The sequence below is a fragment of the Pocillopora damicornis genome, chromosome 1, assembly GCF_964200805.1.
Source record: "Pocillopora damicornis chromosome 1, jaPocDami1.2, whole genome shotgun sequence".
In the NCBI taxonomy this organism is placed as follows: domain Eukaryota; kingdom Metazoa; phylum Cnidaria; class Anthozoa; order Scleractinia; family Pocilloporidae; genus Pocillopora; species Pocillopora damicornis.
In genome coordinates this window covers 8,817,501-8,842,423 of record NC_142670.1, presented here as the reverse complement: position 1 = coordinate 8,842,423, position 24,923 = coordinate 8,817,501, and the positions used below count along the sequence as shown (strand labels likewise).

The window sequence follows — 24,923 nt, the reverse complement described above, 5'->3', positions numbered from 1 at the left end:
TTTTTGCTTCTTTAGTATTGAAATTACCTTGGACTGAATGATTATGGCAGTTTATATAACGTCATCCATAAGTATTTACGTAAGTAAAAGCATATTGAGGATATTCTCAGGTGATACAGATCTCACGGGACACAAATAACAAAAATTACCATCAGTCTATCTAGCCGCGCGCTAGGTCGTTTTCCAGTGTTTCATTTCATGCAGAATTTCAGGTTTATACTCCTTAGTTAATTTCAGCAAAACCTCAGCCCTAATTCCATAAAAAACGTAGCATGTGGCCTTGTTTACAAACAAGTTCCTCATGATCGAGCTAATAGGGTAATGATATCCAATCGAAAAATCGGAACTGCGAACAGGTGACATGCTACTGTCATATACGTTATGAGCCTAATAATACCTTAGCTAGCTCACCAAATAAAGTTGTGCATAGAACAGTCGAGGTGGAGAATTGGCGTAAAAGGCCTTAAACAGACTGGACGACAACGCAGAAGAGTTAACTTAGTTCTCTAAAGACGAAAAAATTCATAATTTTCTAATGAATTTCTCAATTGAAATAATGAGTTTGACGTCGCTACAATGGCGCCATTTGTCGACAATCCTAAAGCAGCCACAACAAAGTATTTGTAAGCAGCGTTGAATTAAAAAAAAAATTATGATATGTCGCCCGCGGGTTCCGTTCTCAGACCGCAAAAAATGTGATAATTCCACCTTGTTGGTTTGAAAAGACCGGTCAGGGAATATAAAAGATCATAAAACACATGCGCACAGCTACTGCTTTGCTCTTTAAAAGCTTATGTGTTGCCCCTTAAAAGCTTTTGGTTTGCCTCGTTTTCACTACCGTCCCCGTCGTGGTTTGTTTAAGGTCACTGCTGGCGAGTAAAGGACTCTATTAGCTTTGAGCCTGGTGTGCGGTATAGCTTGCTCAGGAACTTCCTTTTAATAGCATTGTTTTTGGGTTATTCGACCATAGAAACGGAACTTGCTGTGGTTGTTATTCACAAGGTTGACTAGGGTTTTATTTCTGCAACTTGAGAGGAATCCTTTGTTTGGCTTGTTGATAGACTCTTTAGATCAGAGTAGAGTTAAGCCAGTTAAACGGAGGCTGTATTCCTCTTTGTTTTCTGTTGGACAGAACTTCCAAAACTACTTACATCTTCCTGTCTTTGCACGCGGATGACAATTCTTAAGGAATGTTTCAACTCGTTGATCCGAAATGTTGTCAATAACGGGCTCACAGTTGAATTTAGAAATAAGAATACCACTGAAGATTCTCTCTGCACAATAAGCCATTTCTTTCCGCGACAACCAGAACAGTTCGCCTCAACAAGAATTGATGCAAAGTATGGAATTAGGGAGATGATTAGGAAAAGCAGAATTAAGAAGGGAGTCGTGACAAATTTCCGTTCTCTTTTAACACGCATTATCGTTCGCATGTCACTAAGATGAGCATTTGTCGAATTGGCCTCCCGTCTTTGAAAATCGACTCGAGCGCGTTTCCGCAAAACAAAGAATATTCCTAAATGAGACAAACTTGTCGTGATAAGCGGAAATGTCATGTGCAAATGTATATCTATGGAAATGTACACATCAATTGGAATCCCAGCAAGTTGGAGGCAGGAAAAAATCGCAGAAAAAATAACGATGATTGAGTTACATAAGACAAGTATCAGTTCTTAACCATCCAAAGCTTAGCGATTCTAAAGTCTTCACAATTCACTTGATCTACCTCCTCAGTTTGATATCTTTCTTACCTGGCTGTTTCGCACACAATGGAAGAAAAAAATCAGGAATCCCTAGGACAGAAAATTATTTTAAGGTCAGCCTTTTTTAGAGATGGTAGCGAGTCCTTTAAAAAGTTTGATGTAGTGCAAACATCATGTAATCTATATCTTGAAATCGTCGTAAAAAAGGGTAAAACAGTAAATTAAGGGAAGTTGCAGATCTCAAAAACCAAGAAGTAAATCCTCTCTTGTCGACAAGGTTCCCTTGGAACGGGAAATATCATCAGACTAATGTAAGAATGTAGTTTGGACATTCAAGTTTCCAAACAGATGATCAGATTTCCGACATTTTCATTAAAATCTCACCTGAGTAGAATTGACGATGGTGAACATGTAGGCGAAAGCTTTTTGTGATGACGACTAAAGACCGAATACTCACCTGAGTAGAGTTAAAGATGGTGAAAATGTAGGCGAAAGCTTTGTGCCATGGCGACAAAAGACCGAATAGCCACGTTATACCCATCAGTGGAATCATCACCGCGCATGTTTTAAAGCCAAGTCTGCCGGAATAACGATAACATTAAAAAAAAGTTTGAACTATTTTGACGATTGTTTCCTTTAATTTCTCATTTTTTAATAGGCATTATTTAGAGAGGGTAAAAACACTTAACAGTACCCCTAACCCACACTGATGACTCTGTGTTTAATGTTAACTAGTGTGGAGCTGAGGTAAATATCTCACAATTAGATACTTCAGCAATTGGTTCACGTTTCTTCAACTTTTTCCCTCCACTGATTAAAATATCTCGCTAACAGCAAATTTTAAATCTAACCGTATCTGCTTATTATGATTGTCTTCCCCCATAGGTTGCACTAGCGTGGTCATCTCTTTTATGACTCGGACGAGTATCAAAATGTTGAGCTGAAACAAACAAGGAATGTCAAATGTTGGCAGAGTGCTTGTTGCTAAGACGAGTAATGCTGAATACATAGTGGGTGTAAACGGAGTTGGAAAGGTTGTGAGCTTTGAGCCTGGTAGTAGAAAAGAGGAATATGCTTTTCGTTTTGTAGTAAGCACGGGAACGAGAGAGACAATCTCCACCAGTGGTCAGTCTTGGCATGAAAAAGGAAAATGCAAGGGATTGACTAATTGTAGACTCACCACTTCAACAAAAGCCATAAATGCGGCGAATATCCAGATGAGGTTGTTTGTGTAAGATAGCCAGCAACTTTAAACGAGAAACGGAGAGAAAAAAAGATAAACATATATTTGCTGCAAATAATCCTCTAACCCAGTAACCCAGAGAAAGAGAAGAGAGGGAGGGAGGGAGACAGAACGAAAGACAGAGACAGAGACACAAAACCTGGATAAAAACACAGGGACACAAAAATCTACGAAATGAAAACGAACTAAAAAGACAAGATTGTGCAAAAAGAGTTGTACTTAAAAAAAAATACATTTTTGTGGGAGACAGGAAGTGTGGAGAAGGAGAAAAAATAACTAACTAACTGTTGTTTGATTCTCTTACTATTTATCACTAGTGAAGCTTTCTATTCCATCTTTCCCAGCAGCGATGCACAATGTAATACCGACCATGACGATGGGTAAACCTAAACATAAGTAGGATGTCAATGCAAGTCGATTCAGGTGATCATGAAGTCAAACAATTCAAAACAGGTAAAATGAAAATACCCCATGACATGACGTGATACATGTGCATCTTTTCGGTGATGTTGTAAACTTTGACCACAAAGAGGTAGAGGTAAAATCCCTCCACCAGCATCCAACAGAACGAAGCCATCAGGAAATATTGCATGGAAGCTGCAGCTGTAATACAAGAGGCCTGAAAGAGAGGAAAAAAAGTTGACTACTTTTCATGCATCTTTTCAAAGAGATCTGGTGTACTTCTTAATGCTCGTCTTGAGTCTCGTTAAAGAAATGTTCATCAATGGATGAAGAAGTCGCTTACCTTGTTTTTTGTGGCGTTTATCCCGACGAGAAAAATAAATTGTCCAGCTCCGAGGGCAACAGAAAGACTCAATCGTATTTGTGACAGAGGCTGGTGAACATCTCTAGAGAAACAAACAAATAAAAACAAGCAGACTAAAACAAAACAAAACCGAACAAAAAAAAGGAAAGTAACTTTATGTTCCAACAGGTAGTTGTTTCAATATGCATTAACTGAGTGTCTGTCTTTTTGCGAAGAGGTCTTACTTACGTCTGACATCTTTAAAATAATATAAAGTTTCAAAATTTCTGGCTGTAGCACTTACGTAAGGAAGGAATATAGAATAACTGTCAAAATTATTCCTATGATTGACAGGCTTAATCCCACGTAGCTGATAATCTCCAGAACAGTTTCGTCTTCCTCAGTGAGCTGCTTCATAAATCGCATGAAAAGAATTAGAAATGTGTCAATCACCTGAATGGAATTGTATTACCACCAGTGAAGGTAAGGTAAACATTAGTCCATTACCCCTGAGCTGCCGTTGTAGTCAAGTAGGACAGCAAAATGAGTCAAATGATTGCAGCTGCACACTGTTTCTTCTGTATTGCTTTGCGATGCAACCACATGGCATCCTCTCCCTGAAAATCCTTCTGAGCTGGAAAAATAACGACAACGTTAAAAAAAATAACACAACAAAATTAAAACAATAACAACAATATTATAAAAAAAATTTTGAAGAAGACTTTTGGTTACCAAAAGGTCAACTTGCTATCTTCCTCATTATAATCGTAGCCTCGAGACCAAGTTGACCACTTTCCATTTTATTCAGTAATTGATACGTGCTACTCATGACGTCGGCTTTGATATTCTAACTGTTACAATGTGATGAAAAGGTATATTGACGATCCAGGCTAGTAAAACACAACTGAATCTTACCTTATGTGAAGAAAATTGAAAAACGGAAAAACAGAAAAAACAGAAGGCAAACTTTTACTTTTACGGTAAACAAAACGATTTTGCCAGCAACAGTATGTAAGACCATGGCAGAGGCGAAAAAAGGCGACAACCGCAAATGAAAACGAATAAAATGCAGATAGAAATGGCTTCAAAACAGGAAGTATCAGATTGACAGTGACGGATAATTGATAACTTAAGGGAAAGTCATGCCGGCATAATAATCAACTGGGGGCTTTTCCACTCGTATGTTGTCGAAATTTTTTTGGTTTTTCCTGCTGCAAGAGCTGATTGGTGTTTCCTTCACAAACAAAAAATTCATAGCAGTTAACAAACATTACGTAAGATTAGCTTGCATAACTTCTAGAACAAGGTAGTAATATATTTCAGCTTGTTACCTTTTGCTAAAGCCCCTCCAAAATACACATGTCTTTTCTCTTTCATCAACCTGAAAATGTGTATTATTTCCTTGGAATAAATAAACACAATGTAGCGCAATTCATACCAATTTTAATCGTGTTCTTACCTTCAGGTTTCTAAACTTTAACATGACATTCGCTTCCAGTTTGTTTGGTTTTGGATCCATAGCCACGGCCATTATCCTGGAGTTCAAATACCTGTCAAAAAAAGACAAGAAAATCATAATTTTGTATATTTTGAATCATATAATTTTTAGACAATTTTTGACGATACGGTAACCATGGTAACCAAGGAGCTTTTACTGTGCTACTTTAAGCTGATTTCCTTGACACCGAAAATAGTAATTGATTCACACAGGGACCACGAAATACTGCTTTGAAAAATTTAAGAAATTTTGTTGGTTGAATGCAATGCATTTCTTTGTTTTCCGCGGAAGAAACAATTTGTTTAAAAGTTTAGAGAAGTTAAAATTCACCTTGTGGCTTCGCCTGCTTCATTTCTGATGGTTTGATTTGTGTCCAGTAGCTCGTGGAGATCCTTATACACAATCCCAACAACCAGTGAAACTTAAAAAAAGAAATTGAGGAAGAAAAGAAAATCAAGCCAGAACATGGTCTTTCACGAAACTTCAGATAACTGAATCAAATGTACTGTGTAAACAAACAAACAAACTTAGAACTATGTATATGCGCAGCTGTACTTCAGTACCACGTAAATTTGTAAGGGAAATACAGGGAATTGTACTTATCCATTGAGGAGTAAACACTGCAGTCGATACCAACCGGATTTCGCAAAATTTGCAGACGAAACATTTAGGTTTCCTTGCAATTCTTCATCCTCAAAGTAGAAGTCACTTGCATTTTGGTGGTAGGCTTTATGAATACCCAGCACTAACGAAGAAAACAACAGGTGATGGTATTAATAATTTCACGACACTTGCTGGACTGAAAATACAGTCTGTATATCATAGTTGCATAAACGCTTTTATTTACTTTACCTCTCAACAGCGCAATCCTTTAAATATTGTAAAGTAATTGATGACAAGACGTCGGCATTTTGAAGGGTTCAGATCGCTGGATATTATCATCCAATTCCATAATGATTGATGAACACAAATAGTCAATGGAAGGACTGAATGGATCGATTGATCCAGCAATAAAGCTTCGCATTCAGTAACCTATATCAATTTACTACATCATCAAGGCCTATAGATTATACGCTGTTTAAACTCACCCATTGTCTGGCTGTCGATCACTTGTGAGGACCTTGTTCCAGTCAGGTGGAGCTTGCTGTATTTAAGAGCAAATTCTTCAAAGGCGATTGCCACTTTAAAAGTGGATCTTCTTCTTGTCTCAATCTCATCTGTTATAGGGGCGCGGTTACGAGCTTTTGTGATGAATATTTCCAAAACCGCTATGGCTTCCTGTAATGACATGAAATATTTTTGTTTAGGTAAGGTGCTAAGCATTTGTGGTAAGAAAATAAAAAAAAATCATTACAAATAGATAAGAAAATTATTCAAGCGAGAGAGCCAACCAATTTCGGACACAAATGCATGTGCACAGGTTAGAGATCGACTAGACCAGGAAATCAAAATATTTTACTTGGAGGATAGATAATTCAGTTTTCGTCTACGCATTTAAAAAAAAAATAACAATCATACCGGTAATTACGATAATAATAATACTGATAACGATAATTTATCTATAAAAATTCCTAAAATAGCTTTCTTACAGGCGAGAAAAACTATACAGGTTAACGTCTTAATCAAGTAAAAAGTTATGAGCCATTAATCTTTTACTACCACGAGCAATATGAGACGAAAGCAGAAAAACTAACAAACAAACAAAAAATGATTTATACGCTTAATAAAAATTCGTATTTGCGGATTCCGTTTGAACATTCAAAACATACTGACTGGAACTTCAGTTCCATAACTGCGTATAGAAATTAGAAGAATGAAATACCTGTAAGGAACTGGCGTTGGTGATATTCATTCTGCTAAGTTTAGAAACATATTCAGCCGCCTGAGGTAAATAAGGGAAATAACAGTTATAATTATAGAGTATGAGGATCCTAAAAGTAAAAAAACAAAACAAAAACAAAAAACAAAAATTACACACCAGCTTTTGAATCCTTGTTGACTGCGACGCCGATGATGATGTCGATGGCAAAAATGACTGCGATGGCGAGAGCACGGACGAAAGCAAGTGAAGAGGTGACCGCAACGAAGGAAACTGAGACTGTGACTGAGGTGACTGTGAAAAAGGTGACTGAGACATCGACAGGGACGGTGATTGTGACAGCAAAAACAATGTCAAGGATGATGACCACAGCGGCGATAATGGATTGGGACGTAACTTTATGGATTTAGATGGTGAAGATGTTTGTGCAGCTGATTGAAACGTCCAGTGAAATGCCGACTGCGACAGTGACTGAGAAAGCGTCTGGGACGTTGATAGCCAAAGAGATTGCGATTGCAACTGAGACGGCGAATGTGACGCCGACTGAGAAGGCAACTGTGGCGATGACTGAGAAAACGATTGGGAAGGCAATTTGGTAGGTGACTGTAACAAAGACGGAAACCGCGACTGAGATAGCAGATGAAATGGTGGACGAGGCAGTGATGGAGACAACAACTGCGGCATCGACTGCGACGGCGTCTGCGACACAGACAATGACGGTGATCGTGACGGCGAACGCGATGGAAACAATGATGACCACAGAACTGGCGATGGAGTGGGTTGTGGCCTTATAGATTCGGATGGTGAAGATTTTTCTGCAATTTTGAATGAGAACAATGGTGGTGCAGCTGAAATCGACACAAATAACGCTAACAATAATTACTAAAGAAATGTTCTCAGATACAATTTTTTCCCATATTGTTTTCTATACTACATTTTAAGCTCAATTTATATTCATTGAAACAAATTGGTTCAGGTTTTTTTTTTTTAATTGAAAATTTTTTTTTATTTTGTAATATTTAGCTCTAAAACTGTCTTCACACCTCTTACAAATAACTTCTAAACTCGGGAAAGGACGGCAAATAATTGAATCGCTTTCTCCGATTACTTTATCAATGGAAGGCTCATAATAGTCAGTATATTCTGTACTCTGAATATTCTACATCGCATTGAAACTAGCACCCACAGTTAACTTCTATTATTTTCTAAAAGTCACATGCCAAGTTTTTATCGGACAGTTTGTTACCAGACGGTTTAATGAGACAATCACATTCAAAGTTGTTGTTCAAATCAACCAGTCACATTTAAAGTTGAGTTCGAATCAATAACCCACAACTTTAGTTTAAATCACCACACAGTGTACAGTGTACAGACTCCTAAATTAAGGCTTTCTTCAAAATGGACAATGTTCTCACTTCAACAATGACAATGTTTCTTCTTTTCTCAGAAATTGTAATTTTTATGATTAATTGGTTTTACCACTCGCATGCTTGCAGACCGAATTGGATTATACTCAGTCCTATATATTACTATTATTGATACGGGGTCCAAGTGATGGTTAGGTGCAAGAACTGTCAGAAATTATGCATCTTCTAACTTTTCGTTGTCCACAAGATTAAAAGTGAGAAATATGTATCGTGAAATATTTATCCACGTAAAAATTTTATCCTGATTGCCAGAGGCTCCATGAGTTCCGCTTACTATAACAGCAATGGTAAGTATACAAACCATAGGTAATATTTGCATTACAGTTAATGAGCGCTTTTAGCGTACCTTAACCTAATTCAATATCAATAATAAAGAGTAATTTTGTCTTATCTTTGGGAATTTCGCAAATATAAGCTAATTTCTCAGAGCCATGAATGCCACAAAATAGGCTCTGGTTACCTTTAATAGTCTGCTTGCATATGTGAGCCACAGATCCCTCACGCTTTGGCTCTCCTGCCTATTTAGACAGTTTCAGTTTTCTAATAAATGTGTTATAATACCATAAGTCGCCACTGTTACGAAGTGCTTAACCCGTAGTGTGCTAAACAAATGGACACTATTGGAATACATTACAAATACCTCGAACGTCCCCGTTTTTAACGCTACTATGATACTTGGGTTGATAAGTTACTTCTAACTTTCATAGGTATGGGCAATGCTGCACGCGCTGCAAGCTAGGCCATGACAGTTAAGTGCTATACCTGAGTACATAGGATATAGTGTATAGTATATAGTATCATACCTTGCTGTGACGGTGACGGTGACGACGACGGCGACAGCGATGGCGACAGCGACGGGGACGGCGACGGCGACAGCGATGGCGACAGCGACGGGGACGGCGACGGCGACGGCCATGGCCCTGGCGACGGCAATGGCCCCAGCGACGGCGATGGCGAGAGCGGTGGCGATGTTGCTACTTAAGATGGATGAGGATGTTAATCTTCGATTAGAACGACATGTCAACCGAGCTTTTTTTTTTTACTGTGTAGAGTTTTCCTCCTGGCACAAGTTTTTTTCTATTTTTCAAAATATTGGGTAGCGAGTGACACGAAACGCAAAGGGCGTAAAGGTTCGTAATTCAAGCTTGTCATCGTTACTCAATTTACAAAACTTGAATGAAACGGATATTTTATAAGAAGTGGACGCTAGCGAGGACCTTTTTGATTTCCTTTCAACGCAGGTTTTACTAAATGTGTTATAACACCATAAGTCGCCACTGTTACGAAATACTTCACCCGAAGTGTGCTAAACGAACGGACGCTATTGGAATACATTACAAATACTTCGAACATCCCCATTGTTAATGCTACTATGAGAAGAAAAGACTAAAAATCACATTACCGCATTAGGGTATTATGTTGCACTAATGAAATCATAACATTCAGATAACCTGTAACAATATCACAGCGTTTAGGTATTGTTTTCTCGTAAATGATATTATGACATGAGGGGGCCGTGCACAAAGAATAACATTAACCAGAAACTTTGGACTCAACTGATAAGAGTAGTGGTATGTGGCTTTTGCAAGAGCCTCGTCGATTAGAGTCCAGAGTTATCGGGATATGAAAGGGTCGCATTTAACTTGTTGTATCATTTCAAGTTTAAATATGTCTTTTCCGCTCTTTTTCTCACAACGCACACGCTCAACAACTTACCTCCTATCTTAATTCACGACTCATACACAAGGAGGGGGTGTGCAGATCGAACTAGGAGCATGAGTGCTTCATGCCGTCCGACAAAGGTACAGAGTACGATAAACAACTAGTTACAACTGAATTACTTCTCGCGCAAAAAAACATTTTGTGTGCCGACGCGTGACAAGAAACCCAGAAGACCCAGTGGAAAAAATGGGAACGTATTCCCTATCCTAATGCTGGGCACCAACCTCTGAGGTTTAGAGGTAAAACAGGCTAAATTATGTGAAAAAATTAACTTAAAGCTCAAAAAGTTCGAAAAATGAGATGTATACATTACAAATGTCAAACCTTCTTTTCGAACTACAGCAATATAAAAATAAAATAGAATAAACACAGAACTGATTCCGCTATGCGAAGAAAAAATAAATTTGCAAGTCTTTTGTATTCGTTTTCTAAAAAGATAATTGGCATGTATCTCAACAGACATGAGTCCCTGGCATGGCTCTTTGCAAAAGATAACGCACTTCACGTCATCACACGTTGTTATATAAAAAAGCAATTGGACTGATATTTCTTCGCAATTGGTATTCATCATCATTTTGTTCAATCGAAACAATAAATTAACTGCATGAAAATAAATGATAATTGAAAGTTTACTGTTATTACTGGTAACAGAACCATCTGTAATTTTCCTCTGCTCACAAAACTAAAAGTTAGACATATGTATCGTGAAAACGTTAATTGATATCGTTTCAAACATATTTTCATTCATTCAAACGCTAGTGTAAACTTGATTCTGACTGTCTGTTTATGTAAATCCTTTCATAAGTTCCACAAACGATATCAAATAATGTTTTTATGATGCCTAAGCGCTTCTGTTGCCGTTAGTTTCCTCAAAATAATATTAAAGAAAGCAAACAAACAGAAAAAACAAAACAAAACAACAACAAAAATAACAACTTACCCTCGGAAATCTCACAAATATAACCGTGGTGATATCCTATACTTGTGACATTAAAACCACCAAACACGCCCTGCTTCCCATTATTGGACACCTTGTACATGAAAGCCGCGTCGTGTTCACCTCCTGGCTCCCCTTGTTCCCATTTGCAAATAGTCAGCGGTTTTCCATTCACCCAAGTCCAATTCCCGGCCCTTTTTGTTAAACCAATACTCCATGTTTCTCCATAGCGCTTAATATCTCGCCTTTGAATCTGGTAATTGATGAAATTCCATTCGTCTTCGGTTTCAATGGAAACTAGGTCCCCTCCTTGGCTTTGGCAGACTATTCTGTTCATGAGCCAGGACCTTCCCGTTTCGTGCACCGAAATTATGTAGCAAGAGTTTTTAAAAGTTATATTTAGGCATTCTACAAAATGATAAAAATAAAAGCAAAAATACTAATTATCATACTGATAATAAAAGTGATAAATAATAATAATGATGATGACATAAAAAGATTAAAATCACAATCATAATAAAGGAGAAAAATAAATGAGAAAGAAAACGGGACTTATTTTTCATATAATTCCTTTTTTTTTACAGTTTTATGATTTTTTTTTTATATGATTTCTTTTTTTTTTTATTTTTTTAACACCTCCAGTTCGTGTTTGATCATTGTCAATTAATACTATACATCTTTCTTCCTTACGGCGTCCGCCATCTCTAACCTGCTTTTCTGAATTAGTTAACTTCACATCAGCTAAGATTATCTGTGAGTTCATGTAATTTTGGTAGTCGAGATTTTGAAAATTAATTATTTCCTTGTGGAGCTGACACCACCCTCACCCCGCCCCCTATTCTTCCTCCCCCATCTGAACAGACTTAAGAAACCTAAAATTAAATGTGAATGTAAGTTCTTATAAATGTGCAACTGGAGATACGCAGTTCACCGCACACAGTTGTTATGGGAAAGGTTGTGGAAAAAGCAAAAACAACAATTTAAAGTACATGCGACAAAATCAAAAGATTATCTAGGTGGCGATAATCAACATTGACATGTAAAGTAAGTAAAGATAAATTAATTAGGGTTTGCTTGTACTTTTTTTTCCGTTTTTCATGCAGTTTGGAATTTAAAGTCAGTCGTATTAAAAACAGGTTCAAACCCGTGATGACTCGTCCTTAAAATGACATTTTCTCAGATTTCCCTGAAATCCTGAGCTCGTCTAACCATGACCTGAAAGCCACCCACAATACCTGTCAAGGTTATTGCTTGCACTTCTGACACGCTTTTTCCCGAAAACTTCTCCCAAAAGAGCTGTATTTATTATTTGTTTTTCTAAGAAGGCACGGTAACGAGTCCTGCAATCTTTGTGGTTCTTAATGCGGTCCGGATTTTCTTATCTCTGCTCAGGCACGGCAACGCTTGCTCGAGTCGCTAGCTACAACCTTAGCTTCGTTGCCTTTTTTCATAAATATATTTCGCTTTGCCAGCTGAGAAGTATTTTTACGTAAATCACTTAAAAGCAAATCAAGCTGATTAATTACTTATTAATCCTCTCCTTCTCTTTCTCAAGTCACTGTGGCTGCCGGCAAAAAAAATTGGTTTTAAAATGATTTTTGGTAGCAAATATGCCATTAAATGGGTTGACACGCGGCATAAAAACCGTTTGTAATTAACCTAGATCCTTCACTAGAAGTAACTCAGGAAGTTAGAACGTAACGTATTTGTTTAAAATTGAATTAATTGATGGGGTTTTCATTCATTTTATATCTGAAATCGTTCAAACAATTTATTCATTAAAAAACAGTGAGCGACATCTTCAATTCTATACTTTAAATACGCTTTCGGTAAGTCTTTGTAAGTCCGCTCAATATGGACATTTGTACCGTAAACTTCACAACAGAAAATGAAGGAAATCAACGAGAAAAAGCGGCATTAAAATTCCACTTTTGACAAAAGACCAGATTTACACACGCGATTGCACCAAGTAAACGAGCAAACTCCCTCAATCTCGAAACAGATTTAAATTAATTTACAATTACTTTCCATTTACCGACTGAACAGAGCTATACTTCGCTCATCAATAGTTGATGGAAGTGAGTAATACTTTCTGTAAGATCATTGACCGTTTTTAAAGAAAAAATTCCCGTGACAGACATTGAACTTAAGTTTGTTTGCCAAACCAGTGCCGTTGATGTTGTTGTTGTTTTCTTTTTTTAAAACGTGCATGCACTTTTGTTTCTTACACGCTCTCTTCTTTACAGGTGTCAGGTTGTGACAGATACTTGTTAAAAAAAAAGTTTCAAAGTTTGTTTGGAAGCCTTTTAAATCACCTTTTCCATTACACAAATAAAAATATTTCGGTAAAGCCCCTATTTAATTTGCATTACCTCAGTCTGTTTCAACTACCATTTACTCGTTCAAAAATTGTTCAGTTCATGGAGGATCTTGCCGTAATTACAGCCCTAAATCATTAGGGTTCTTTTGGAAAATATTTCGTTGAGTTTAAAAGAAAAAGAACTGTTATTCATAAGCTAAGGTCGGGAAAAACTGTGCACTCTGTCTTCAGTACCGGTACTCAAGACCTTGGGCAACCGTACTTCGATGCGTTATGTTTAAAAGAACACGGATTCACTCACTGACGTCAGTGATCATGCCTTGTAACTTGTGGCAAGGGAAAATTCCGTTGGTTAAATCATCCCAATCTCAGCGCGCTCGACAAAAGTTGTGAAATGTACAGTTTCCATCGCTGTTTTTCCAGCTGCAGGCGATGCAAAAAAGGGAAAATCCCAGGGTGATCATTTTTTTTCGAAACATATGTCCCCAGTTTTTGTCATGGCCATTATGTTAAACTACTGATACACGCTTAAAAGTTCATTCGTCGCTCACACGTACAAGTTAGGTGAGCCGAGCATATTATGTGAACAACATTTTTACTTTTAAGAAGCAAAAGAAATTTTCCTGACACAAGTGCAAGACTGCTAATGTTTCAGCACATAATATACTTCACGGTTGGAATGTGATCTTACCTCCGGGCATCTCGCAAATGAAGGCGTTTTTATCATCTCGAGAGATACCATTAAAGAGGCCTCCATTCTTAGATATTTCCGCGTACTTGTCGTTACCATCTGGCTGAGAATCTCGCCATTTCGAAAGATTTAGTTTTTCTCCACTCTTCCAAGTCCAAACTCCGCGATTCTTCTCTAAACCAATGTGCCACGCACTAGTATTCGAAGTACCACGCTTTTGAATCTCATGACTGATAAACTGCCATTCTTCTTCAGCTTCGATGGAGACTAAGTAACCTCCCTGGTCATAACAGACAATCCCGTTGTCAACCCAATCTTTTCCGCTTTTCGAAAATATGTAGGATGAGTTTTTGAAACAGGTTGCTTGGCACTCTATGGGAAAAAATTAAAGGAATAAATAAACGAAAAAAATGTATACTGATTGTAACAATAGTGATAATTCTGATGATGGAGACAAAGGAATAAATAAATAAACGAAAAAATGTATACTGATGATAAAAATAGTACTAACGATAAAGATGGAGAAGAAAAAAAAATATACCATTAATGATAAAAAAAACAATAGCCATCAAAACCCTCTACCTCACCGAAGGAAAAATTAGAATTAGGCAAGGTTTTAAAAGTGGAAATTGGGGAATCCGGGAAATAGCGCCGTTAGTCTCTGACTTTTTTGTTTTGCTTTCCAACTAAAGTTTTTAATCGCAAAACGATGTCATGCCAGCAGGAAGTCTGACTAATTATTTTGATAATTCAGTCAGATCCTTTTTTTCAGTTCATTTTAAGATACTTAAATATTAAATCGTAATTACACTGCCTCACCTGTTCCTGGCAATTCCACCATGAAATGAAGGATGACTGTAGAAGAGAAAATGGGCAAAGTATTTTATTGTTATGTCGAAAATAACTTTTGAAACGACCAAAGAGTTTTTTAGATTTCAAGATATACTAGTACTAAAGCATTTTAATTGTTAAAGAAATTGAAAGAAAAAAAATGCAGTGTCTCTGCAACCGGCTGAAAAAAACTTGTTGCATCTCGAAAACATGTCAAAGGGATTCGTTTGGTTGGCGTTACTCGCAGACGTAACTTGGAAAGTATTATGTAAAGGGCAAAGGAGGTGAATAGCGAATACCGAAAAGTACCGGGTGAAATTTCCCAGTTGTTCATAATGTTGTTCTGCTTCTTCAAGGCATGACAAAAAAAGAAAAAGAAAAAAGAAGACAATCTCTGTTTTTCATGGAGCCGAGCATTACCAGCAAACAGAAAAAAAAACGTTTACAACTAAAGATGTTGATAGCGGTGGCGTGCTGCAAAAAGTATTATTTGAAGAATAATACGCAAAACAGGTTCAATCTGACATGTATCTCTTTCCTTTGATTTTGTCTACTTGAAACTCAAAACTAATATGAAAATGAAAGAAAATTGCGGTGAAAAATGAAAAAGACTCGGTTTGTAACTGTGCCTCGAATTAACCGGGATGGGCGCTGATTGCATTGGGCAAAGACTTCACATGCTCGGAGCAAAGCAAATACTAGCGTCTTATAGCCTTGTTTTCCATGAATTTACCTAACCGCCACTGACAGAAGATAATTGAAGATAATTCCGTCATTCCCTTTATCGGGAGGTCAAACATATGGATTAGCCATTTAATTTAAATTAAAAAAGTTCAAAATTGCCACTTCTCGGAATAGATAACTTTAAATAAATGCACCCTACTCGATGAGGAAGTTTTGCGAGTCGCGCAGTATTATACCAAGTCAAGAGAGTGCCGTTGAGAAACCATTAAAGTGTTCTTTATGACCATCAGAAAAAAGTCTGGTGTGCTCAGAGACTTGCTACTGGAAAAAAAGAAAAAAACCAACAACAGCGTTAATTCCGGTTTGTTGGGTGCAACCTTTTTGTTGTTCCGCTTTCCGTCCGTATTTTTGCGCTGTTGTATAACGCAATACTGTGGGAAATTGTGCAAATGAATTAAACGACGAGGAACTGTGTAACTGAATGAATCTGAATGAATCTTTATCTAGATTTATAAAATTGAAACTATGCGTACCGAATTCTTTGAAAAAAAAAACTTTTGACACCGATGTTTAATGCCAAATTTATCATGAGATCGATGAAAAGCATGAAGACGGTACTATGTTTCATTTTCTCTTTTTCTAACTGGAGTGGAATTTATTAATTAACTGTCTATATCTAACCAGTCACAATTTACTTAACATTTCCATGGAATGACCAGAAGATATAGCGGACGGTGCAAAAACTATATAAAAAGTTACAAACTCAGCATTTAGCCAGTTGTTTTATATGATAAAACTCAAGAGCAGACGTTGTCAAGTCCCATTGTTTTGTTATAAGAGAAATGAATACTTGCCACGTGACTTACGTCTCTCTGGTTTGAAGCGGCCGAGGGTAGCAGGATGCCCCGATACCGACATATTGATATCCCATCATTCATTTTTTAATTCATAATCTTCTTTATTTCTAAAGCATAACCAAGAGAAGTAGTAAAGCTTGTACTTACTCAGCGCACAGCGTAAAGACAGGGCTGTGGACATTTTGCAGGATTGAATCCCTCTCATCGCACCACCCATCAACTTACTCAATCACAAGTTGCCGTTAGTATATGTGGACACCCTTGTAATGGTCCGCGACTTAATAAAATCACAAGAGCGGCAGATTTTAGACAACGTTTTTTAAACTATTTTATAAGACGTTAGTTTAATAAACATCACTATCGACCACTCTGCTGACATAAGCCGCGAAAGTTTTATTTTTACACACGTAAACGGACCAATGAGACTAAAAGCTCTTTGTACCAGATGCAGAATGCATAACTTCTCCTTCTCTTCACTGCATAACTTTTCCTTTATTGCACATTATGCAATGACTGAGTTCATATCTTTGCAGAATGATTACGTTGAGTTGCCAAAGAAAAACCCTACCTATTTTCTCAGCTACATGCGCATGTGCTGAACACTAAATTCATGCAAGCGCATGACGGCCTTAGAAAATTTACGTAGCGTGTGGTTCAACAAGAAAATTAGAATTTAGGCTGATGTCAGATATCAAATTACATTCTGCCCAATACAGGAAATTTGATCGCAACATATTTCAACACAGGAGGTAAGGGAACCTTTAACAGAACTAAGTAATCCTGCGCAAGCTTTATTTTCAAGATCCCGATAAGCAAATCGGCTGTGCAATTTCCCTCCCTTCCGTTGCTGTTATTGTTTGCATTGTAGCTCCATAGGAATAAGATAGGGCATGCACTATGTTAAAATGGTGTTGGCACAACGTAAGCGATCGTATTGAACATATTCATATAGTGATTGCTGGTTAGAGCACTTGATAGATGCGCTTTAAACATGCTTACGTTTCTGATTGAAAGAAAAAAAACCTTGGGTGAATAACGTTTGTATTCACTCGATAAAGTCATTAACACTAAAGTTGTGGAGCATTTTTGACAATTTTTCATCATGATATATTTGGTCTGATTACTGTTAGGACGCGCTCAAGGAAGCGAGACTATCTTCCCAGTTTGTATACGCTAAAACTCACACCAATACCTCCCTACAAGAGGATAAGAACAATTTTTAGTTTAAGTGACGAGGATCTTGCTAAAAGGATGGGGTTTGCAGCTTGTGTTGTTTTGAGTCAGAACCAGCTGTTTATGGCTAAGTAAGTCGGGAAATTCTACTGTCGTTCACGATATTGACATCGTGTCTTTCCGCAAGAATTAGTTATTTTGGTCTTTTGCACCCGCTTAATACTGTACCAAAGCAAAAAAAAAAAAGAAAAAAAACACTTGAAGCAATGTTGTAAAAAACAATGATCAAACTGATCTTAATCAATTTTACAGCATGGTGCAAGAGCGTCATTATCGTGCCAAGTAAAATGCATAGCCTAAGGTTTAAAATATCATCTGACACGTCAACACGGAGTATTCAAATTTATCTTTCGATTCAATATGTATGCTAATTATCGCATTTTATTCTTCCCCAGCCATTTAATAAAACGATTTGATAAGCAATGAAAAAAGCGTCTTCTTTCAAACGGTTCCGACTCTCTTGTGCCTATTGCCAGATCATTCTTTCCATTCCACGCATCAAACTTTCACCATTGAAGACTTTATTTCTTGTTAACATAGCATCATCGAAACGCAAGGGAGGTTGGGAGAATTCATAAAATATTTCATCTTGATATTCCAAGCAACTATTCAAGAGGATATGCAAGAGATTAAAAATAACCCTCAGGTATAAACTACCCAAGAGGGTATAGAAGAGGTTAACAATTAATCCTCAGGTATACACTACCCAGGAGGGCACGAAAAATTGAATTCCCACTAATTTATATCAGGAGACCGCTCTTTGTCTGGACTCTTCCTTTTGACTGAAAGTTAAGGCATCCACCGTTAACTTATATAATTATTATCCTTTACTAGTGTCTTTGTCAAGCTCGGCTATTCTTGACAGACATCATTGCAATTTCCCATGATTTTTCGACTGGAGGCATTTCCCGCCTAAAGTGTACGGTCGAGAGCGATTTGATTTACCGCATCAAAAACAGGATTATATGTTGAGACCTCGCGAATCCATCTGCTGAAATTCTCCCTGTCTAATTAGTCCGGCACCGAGACCAATTGAGGATATAACATACAGGTTGTCTGGTTATCTGGCGTTGAACTAACAGCCTTTTTTGGCGCGCTTGAGACCTGCTGGTGGGACAAAACGTATTGTAGTCATCGCAGAATCGACGAAACAATTCGTTCCTTGCAAAAGCTTTTGGCCTGATTTCGCATTAACTTTTCGTTAGTACATACAAGTATTTTTTGGGGTCGAGATTGGATCCAGTAACTATAGAAAGCTCAGCCAATCGATCGAAGACTTCGGCCTCCATGATAAGATCGCGCCAAGTGATTCCAATGCAAGAATTATTGTGTTTTTGTAATTAAAATTCGAGCATAGAGGAAGTATTATTTATTAGGTGAACCTTTAACTTATAATCAACAGGTTTAAGTATCCGCATAGACACCTACGGGCCGTAAGCGTTGATGTAATTCTCTACACTGATGACACAAATATAGCGCCTCTGTAAAATGCATGCTGCGAATTTTATTCGGGGCCAAAGCTCCTCATGAAGTTTTGCAAGTAGCGCGGTATTATTCCAAGTCAAGAGAGTGCCGATGAGAAACCAAAAAAGTGTTCTTTATGACCATCAGAAAAAAAGTCTGGCGTGTTCAGAGACTTGTTGTTTGAAAAACGGACAAAAAACTGAAACCGACAACAGCATTAATTTGGGTTTGGTGGGTGCAACCTTTTTGTTTTTCCGCTTTCCGTACGTATTTGTGTGCTGTTGTATAATGCAATACTGTGGGAAATTGTGCACATTCCTAGCCCAAATACGGCTTAAGAGGCGTAGAAGTGGAGTGATAAAAAGGTATGTTTGGAACAATGAATTAAACGGCGAGGAATTCTTAAACTGAATCAATCTGTTCTGAATCTAGATTTATAATTTTGAAACTACGCGTACCGAATTCTTTGAAAAAAAAACTTTTGACATCGATGTTTAATGCCATGTATGTCACGAGATCGATGAAAAACATGAATACAGTACTATGTTTTATTTTCTCTTTTTCTAGCTGGGGTGGAATTTATTGATTAACTGTCTGCAGGGTTTTGGCGTCCGTTTAGAGAATAACATTCTACAATTGAAGCCGATAAAAAAGTCGAAGAAGCAGGGAGTTAATTTAAAGGGAAATAAAAGGTAGACCCGTCAAAAGCTGAACTGTCGCTGACGGCATTCATTTTAAAAAACCTTTGTCTAAACTTGCCTTCAGCTTACCACAGTTATGTTTTCTATGTAGCGTGTTTATATAATAAGCTCAAATGCAACTCCCATTTCTTTTGGTGCAAGATTGTTCAAGCAAAACGTCCGAATAAGTTTTAGTCGACGAACTTAATTCGTTTCTTGCGAAAGAGATCTCACATGGTTTTTTTGTGTATTTTTCGAGTGACATCTCAAATGAATTTTGACTTTTAACAATCAACCTTTTGATGATTATTCTAACCGAAGTATTGAAATTTCCTAATTACAGTTTTAACAATGACCGATATGACACAATCTACTGAGCTTCAGTAGATACAGTTAACGGTGGCGACAAGCAGGCGCACCATCTATATTTCATAGTCGCTATCAAGTAAATTTTGCCGGACTTTGAGTTCGTCTCAAGATAGAACAACACAAATACCCAAGGAAATTTTTACAGTAACTTTATGACCATCCGTTGGTCTTTTAAAAGCTTGAAGCTCAGTAGATTGTGTCATATCGGTCATTGTAAAAACGGTCTTTGTTTTGATGCTACTTTTCGACATAGAAAAAGTATGTCGGACAAAAACATTCACCAAAAAATATATATATTTCTTTTCCAGCTTCAATAATTACAGGGGATTAAGTTTAGACAATAAACAAAGGATTATGTTAACAGAAATACCGTAGGTCTAGTACATTCGTTACATGAGGTCACACAATTCGAGTAATATTCACGATGAAAATTTGCATGTTTGAGTGGTCGAACGAAAAAAGTCGTTTCTCGAAAACTAAAATATATTTTCACAAAAAAAACTTCACCACAATTATTAGAACATATTAGGCTACAAAATATGAAAGTAGGAGAGAAAACGAACTTTGGGCGACTTGCCACAATATTTCAAATTTGTTCGATGGATGCTGACATCCTCTCTTGAGACGATTTTAACATGGTATTGTATTTATTTCTCCATAATTGTCTTTTTTTGCAACATTATGATTCCGCAGGTTTCGCTGGATCCACTGCGATGCACTTTTCCATCAATTGGCGGAAGGAACTTATTAATTAAAAATCGGCAACAAGCGAGGCCTTTTCAAACTTGTAGAGTCTCATAAAATATCCAAGGCATCGCGGCCGCACACCCAAGAAGTATGGTGAAACAGAAACGATATTGGTGACTTTATCTTGTCGATGTTCTGAAATAGCTTTTTTCTAGATTATTTAAGACGGACTACTCGAGCCAGGGTACCAGGCATGAGTCACATCATGAAGGGAAGGTAGTAATACGCAAAACAGCTTCAATCTGTTATCTATCTCTTTTCTTTAGTTTTGTCTAATTGAAGATCAAAACTAATATAAAAATGATATGAGACTGCGCTGGAAAATGCCAAAAAATTATCCCGCTTGAAAAATGACAAAGACTCGGTTTGTAACTGTGCCTCTAATTAACCGGGATGGGCGCTGATTGCTTTGAGCGACGACTTCACATGCTTGGAACAAAGAAAATACTAGGGTCTCCTAGCCTTGTTTTTCCCTGAATTTCCCCAACTGCCACTGACATTTGAGGATAATTCAGTCATTGTCATTATCAAGAGGTCAAACGTATGGATTAGACATTTAATTTAAATTTAAAAAAAGTTTAATATTGTCCCTTCTCAGAATAGATAACTGTAAATAAATACACCTTATTCGATGAGGAAGTTTTGCAAGTAGCGTGGTATTATTTCAAGTCAAGAGAGTGCCGTTGAGAAACCATTAAAGTGTTCTTTATGACAATCAGAAAAAAGTCTGGTGTGCTCACACAGACTTGTTGCTTGAAAAACGAACAAAAAAACAAAAAAAAACGACAGCAACAACAGTTTCGGTTGGTTTTGTACAACCTTTTTGTTTTTCTGCTTTCCGTCCGTATTTTTGCGCTGTTGTACAATGCAATACTGTGGGAAATTTTGCATATTCCCTTGCCCAAATATGGCTTAAGTGGCGTAATAGTGGATTGATAAAAAGGTATATTTTGCGACAATGAATGAAACGACGAGGAACTGTGAAACTGAATCAATCTGTTCTTCACGATGTAGATGTATAATTTTAAAACTATGCGCAGCGAGGTCTTTGAAAAACAAAACTATTGAAATCGATGACTGATGCCATATTTGTCATGGGATCGATGAAAAGCATGAATACTCTGCTATGTTTTATTTTCTCTTTTCCTAACTGGGGTGGAATTCATTAATCAACAGTCTGCAGGGTTTTGGCGTCGGTTTAGAGAATAACATTCTACAACTGAAGCCGATAAAAATGTCGAGGAAGAAGGGAGTTAATTAAAGGGGAAATAAAAGATGGACCCGCCAAAAGCTGAACTGTCGCTGATGGCATCATTTCAAAACAATTTTGTCTAAACTTCTGTTTACCATAATTATTGTTTTCAATGTAACGTGTTTATAAACTGAGCACGAATGCAACACCCATTTCTTTTTGTGCAAGATTGTTCAAGCGAAACGTCTGAAAAAGTTTTAGTCGACAAACTTAATAGGTTTTTTTTTTTGGGAAAGAGATCTTAAGTGATCTTTTCTTCGTTGGCATCTTGTCACAACAACTTCAGAAGGTAAGCGACTATGCTATTATGTGACTGAAACCCTTCATAATATTTTTGAAAGGTTTTGCACTAAAAGAACCGCAAAAAGTGTTCTGCAGTGGTTAACTGTTTCCAAATCATTTTGCGACTTAACAAAACTTAAAACTACATTTGTAAACAAGTTAAAACATATCTCTTGCTTTTTCAATCTATTTGTATATTTTCATTACCTCTATTATTTTCAAGTACTATAAAACTTAAGAACCGACACGTTACCAGAGGTCAGTTTGAATGAGAAAGACCAATAGAAGCCACCGAAAATATCATTTTCTTTACGGTTGGATTTCGCTTGGGGTCACAGGATGTTCCACTACCGAAATATTTGTGTCTAACCAGTCACTATTTACTTAACAGTTCTATAGAATAACCACAACATGTAGAAGAACTTCAGTTGTACTTACACAGCACAGAGTGTAAAAACAGGGCTGTGAACATTTTACCGCAGTAAAGCCCTTTCATCGCCCAATTCTTCAAACTTATGATATACAGAAGATTCCCTCAGCAGATGCCAGTATACGTATGTTATATATAGTTCTTTACTTAATAATAACGCCAACGCGACAAATTATGCAACGTATTAAAACTCTTTTGAAGTAGGTGATATGACACATAATAATACTTGATGGCTTCTCACTGACATAAGTCACCACTAGTTTTTTTTTTTCTTAATTGAAGGACCAATAAAGCTAAAGGCTTTTTCTACCAGGTGCAGAGCAATTTTTCATTTCAGCAAAACAGGATATTCACTACAATAAGTTATTATTGAAATAGCTATATTAGTTTACATTTTCTTATGGCGCAAGTTATCATAAGTTGATAAATACGTTTTTAATAAAACTAGTTCAAGAATCTTGTTTAAAGTTAGAAGTTTTATGTCAATCAGTATTTTTCCCACCGGAAGCTTTATCGAGTACCCCATGTGTTCAACTGCACGGATGGAAGAAATTACCATCTATCCATTAAGGAAATGAAGCTGCTCGTTGTAATTGGTAACATTCATATCGTATGGCAATAACTTCACCGGCAGGACTGATCCTGTAATACATGTATGGGGAATAAACCAGCGGAAGTAGGAATTCTCTGATTAGTTAATGTTATGGGAACAGGGATTCAATCTGAGTCAGATTAGAATTTGCCATAATGCTATCTGTATTATAACGACACACAAGGAAATCCAGCATTTCTTTGAGTCTGCGAGAAGCACAAGAACATCGATATTTTGTTATTTAGTAATTGGGAGAGTGAAACAGGAGATAATGTGCATGAAAGCTCGAGTGCTCAAAAAAAGCCTCGCAGAAGAAACAAATGCGTGAAAAATTTCCTTTTAAAGAGACAAAAAGTGTTCTTTAAGGCTCAATGTTAGTAACCGGTCTGGAGAAGGGGGGGGAGGGGGGGAGGGGGGGAGGGGAGGGAGGGGGTTGTAATAACTTATTCATTAATTCTGACTTCAAAACAACGCAGCATCGTTACAAAGAAAATAAGTTTTTGACCTTTTACCAGTCAACGTTTTGATGATTGTTCTAACTATTTATCTCACTGCTCATCGGATCTAAACTGTTGGCAAACACGCTTTTTCTGATTAAGACCTTTTCAGTGCAGCTGAGCATCAGCTGTCTAGAGAATTGGCTGGTGAGAGTTCTAAGTTCTAAGTTCCAAAATAATCAAGGATTACCGCTAACCCGCCACACAAGCACGTTTATTTCTATCAATGTCAATAGATCTGAAGAGATTTTTTTTTCCTTTTGGCATCGATTAAAATTAGTCTAATACAATGTTAATCTGGTATTGTGTTCCTGTGATCCTTGTCAGTGCTGTTAAAAGCTGTTTCGCAGACTGTCAAAACATTGTGAATCATATAGAAATGAAAATAATATCTTGAAATACCCCAAACTACACCTCCTCCATTATTATCGTCTCTTACAGTGTCTATCTCATGGAAACTTTGACGGGACAGGCATAAGAGGGGGAGGGGAGTGGGGGAGTGGGTAGAGTGAGTCTACGCTTGAGATCAGCAATATGCCTAAATACTGTATACATAACTTTATGTCAGTTAGAATTTCCGGATAGCATGGTGGTGTTAGTTTATCCGTGGAAAGAAACTCTGTAAGTCAGAAATTAAGCAAGGATGACGAAGGACTAACGCTCGAAACTGCAGCTTTGAAATCCTTTACGGTATCAACTCAGTTGATGATACTAAATTATCTGTTTTCTAGCTTAATCTTTGAAAAAGTGTTTTAGTTCCCTTTACATATCGTTTTATTCTCTCTTAGCCTCATAGTTATTTCTTTTTAATTCTTCTTCTGAGAATCACGAGACAATAATCTCCAGCCGTTATAACAGGTCATGCTGTCTCCTACTTGATTTAAAGAAGAAACAGGCAAA

At 37.2% G+C, this 24,923-nt stretch overlaps 3 protein-coding genes across 3 annotated transcripts; all 3 read right to left on the bottom strand.

The window, feature by feature from the left end:
- Positions 1-1,040: 1,040 nt before the first annotated feature.
- LOC149051821 (uncharacterized) lies at positions 1,041-1,658 on the bottom strand (the record flags this gene model as incomplete). The annotated part of the gene is made up of 1 exon (XM_089187542.1): positions 1,041-1,658. A coding segment is annotated over one exon (567 nt), but the record flags the coding sequence as incomplete, so codon positions are not given.
- Positions 1,659-1,730: 72 nt separating this feature from the next.
- LOC149051820 (adhesion G protein-coupled receptor D1-like) lies at positions 1,731-10,370 on the bottom strand. Its single transcript, XM_089214873.1, has 15 exons — positions 7,012-10,370; positions 6,278-6,467; positions 5,827-5,934; positions 5,520-5,610; positions 5,151-5,241; positions 5,023-5,072; positions 4,199-4,325; positions 3,996-4,102; positions 3,692-3,794; positions 3,415-3,565; positions 3,251-3,332; positions 2,884-2,950; positions 2,555-2,643; positions 2,161-2,281; positions 1,731-1,793 (listed from the first exon to the last, which is right to left on the bottom strand). The coding sequence occupies exons 1-15, from the start codon at positions 7,690-7,692 to the stop codon at positions 1,731-1,733; spliced, it is 2,121 nt and encodes a 706-aa protein (XP_089070999.1). The 5' UTR covers positions 7,693-10,370.
- Positions 8,590-16,670, bottom strand: LOC149051819 (lithostathine-1-like). Its single transcript, XM_089214868.1, has 4 exons — positions 14,925-16,670; positions 14,106-14,477; positions 9,239-9,409; positions 8,590-8,708 (listed from the first exon to the last, which is right to left on the bottom strand). The coding sequence occupies exons 1-4, from the start codon at positions 14,944-14,946 to the stop codon at positions 8,590-8,592; spliced, it is 684 nt and encodes a 227-aa protein (XP_089070994.1). The 5' UTR covers positions 14,947-16,670.
- Positions 16,671-24,923: the final 8,253 nt, after the last annotated feature.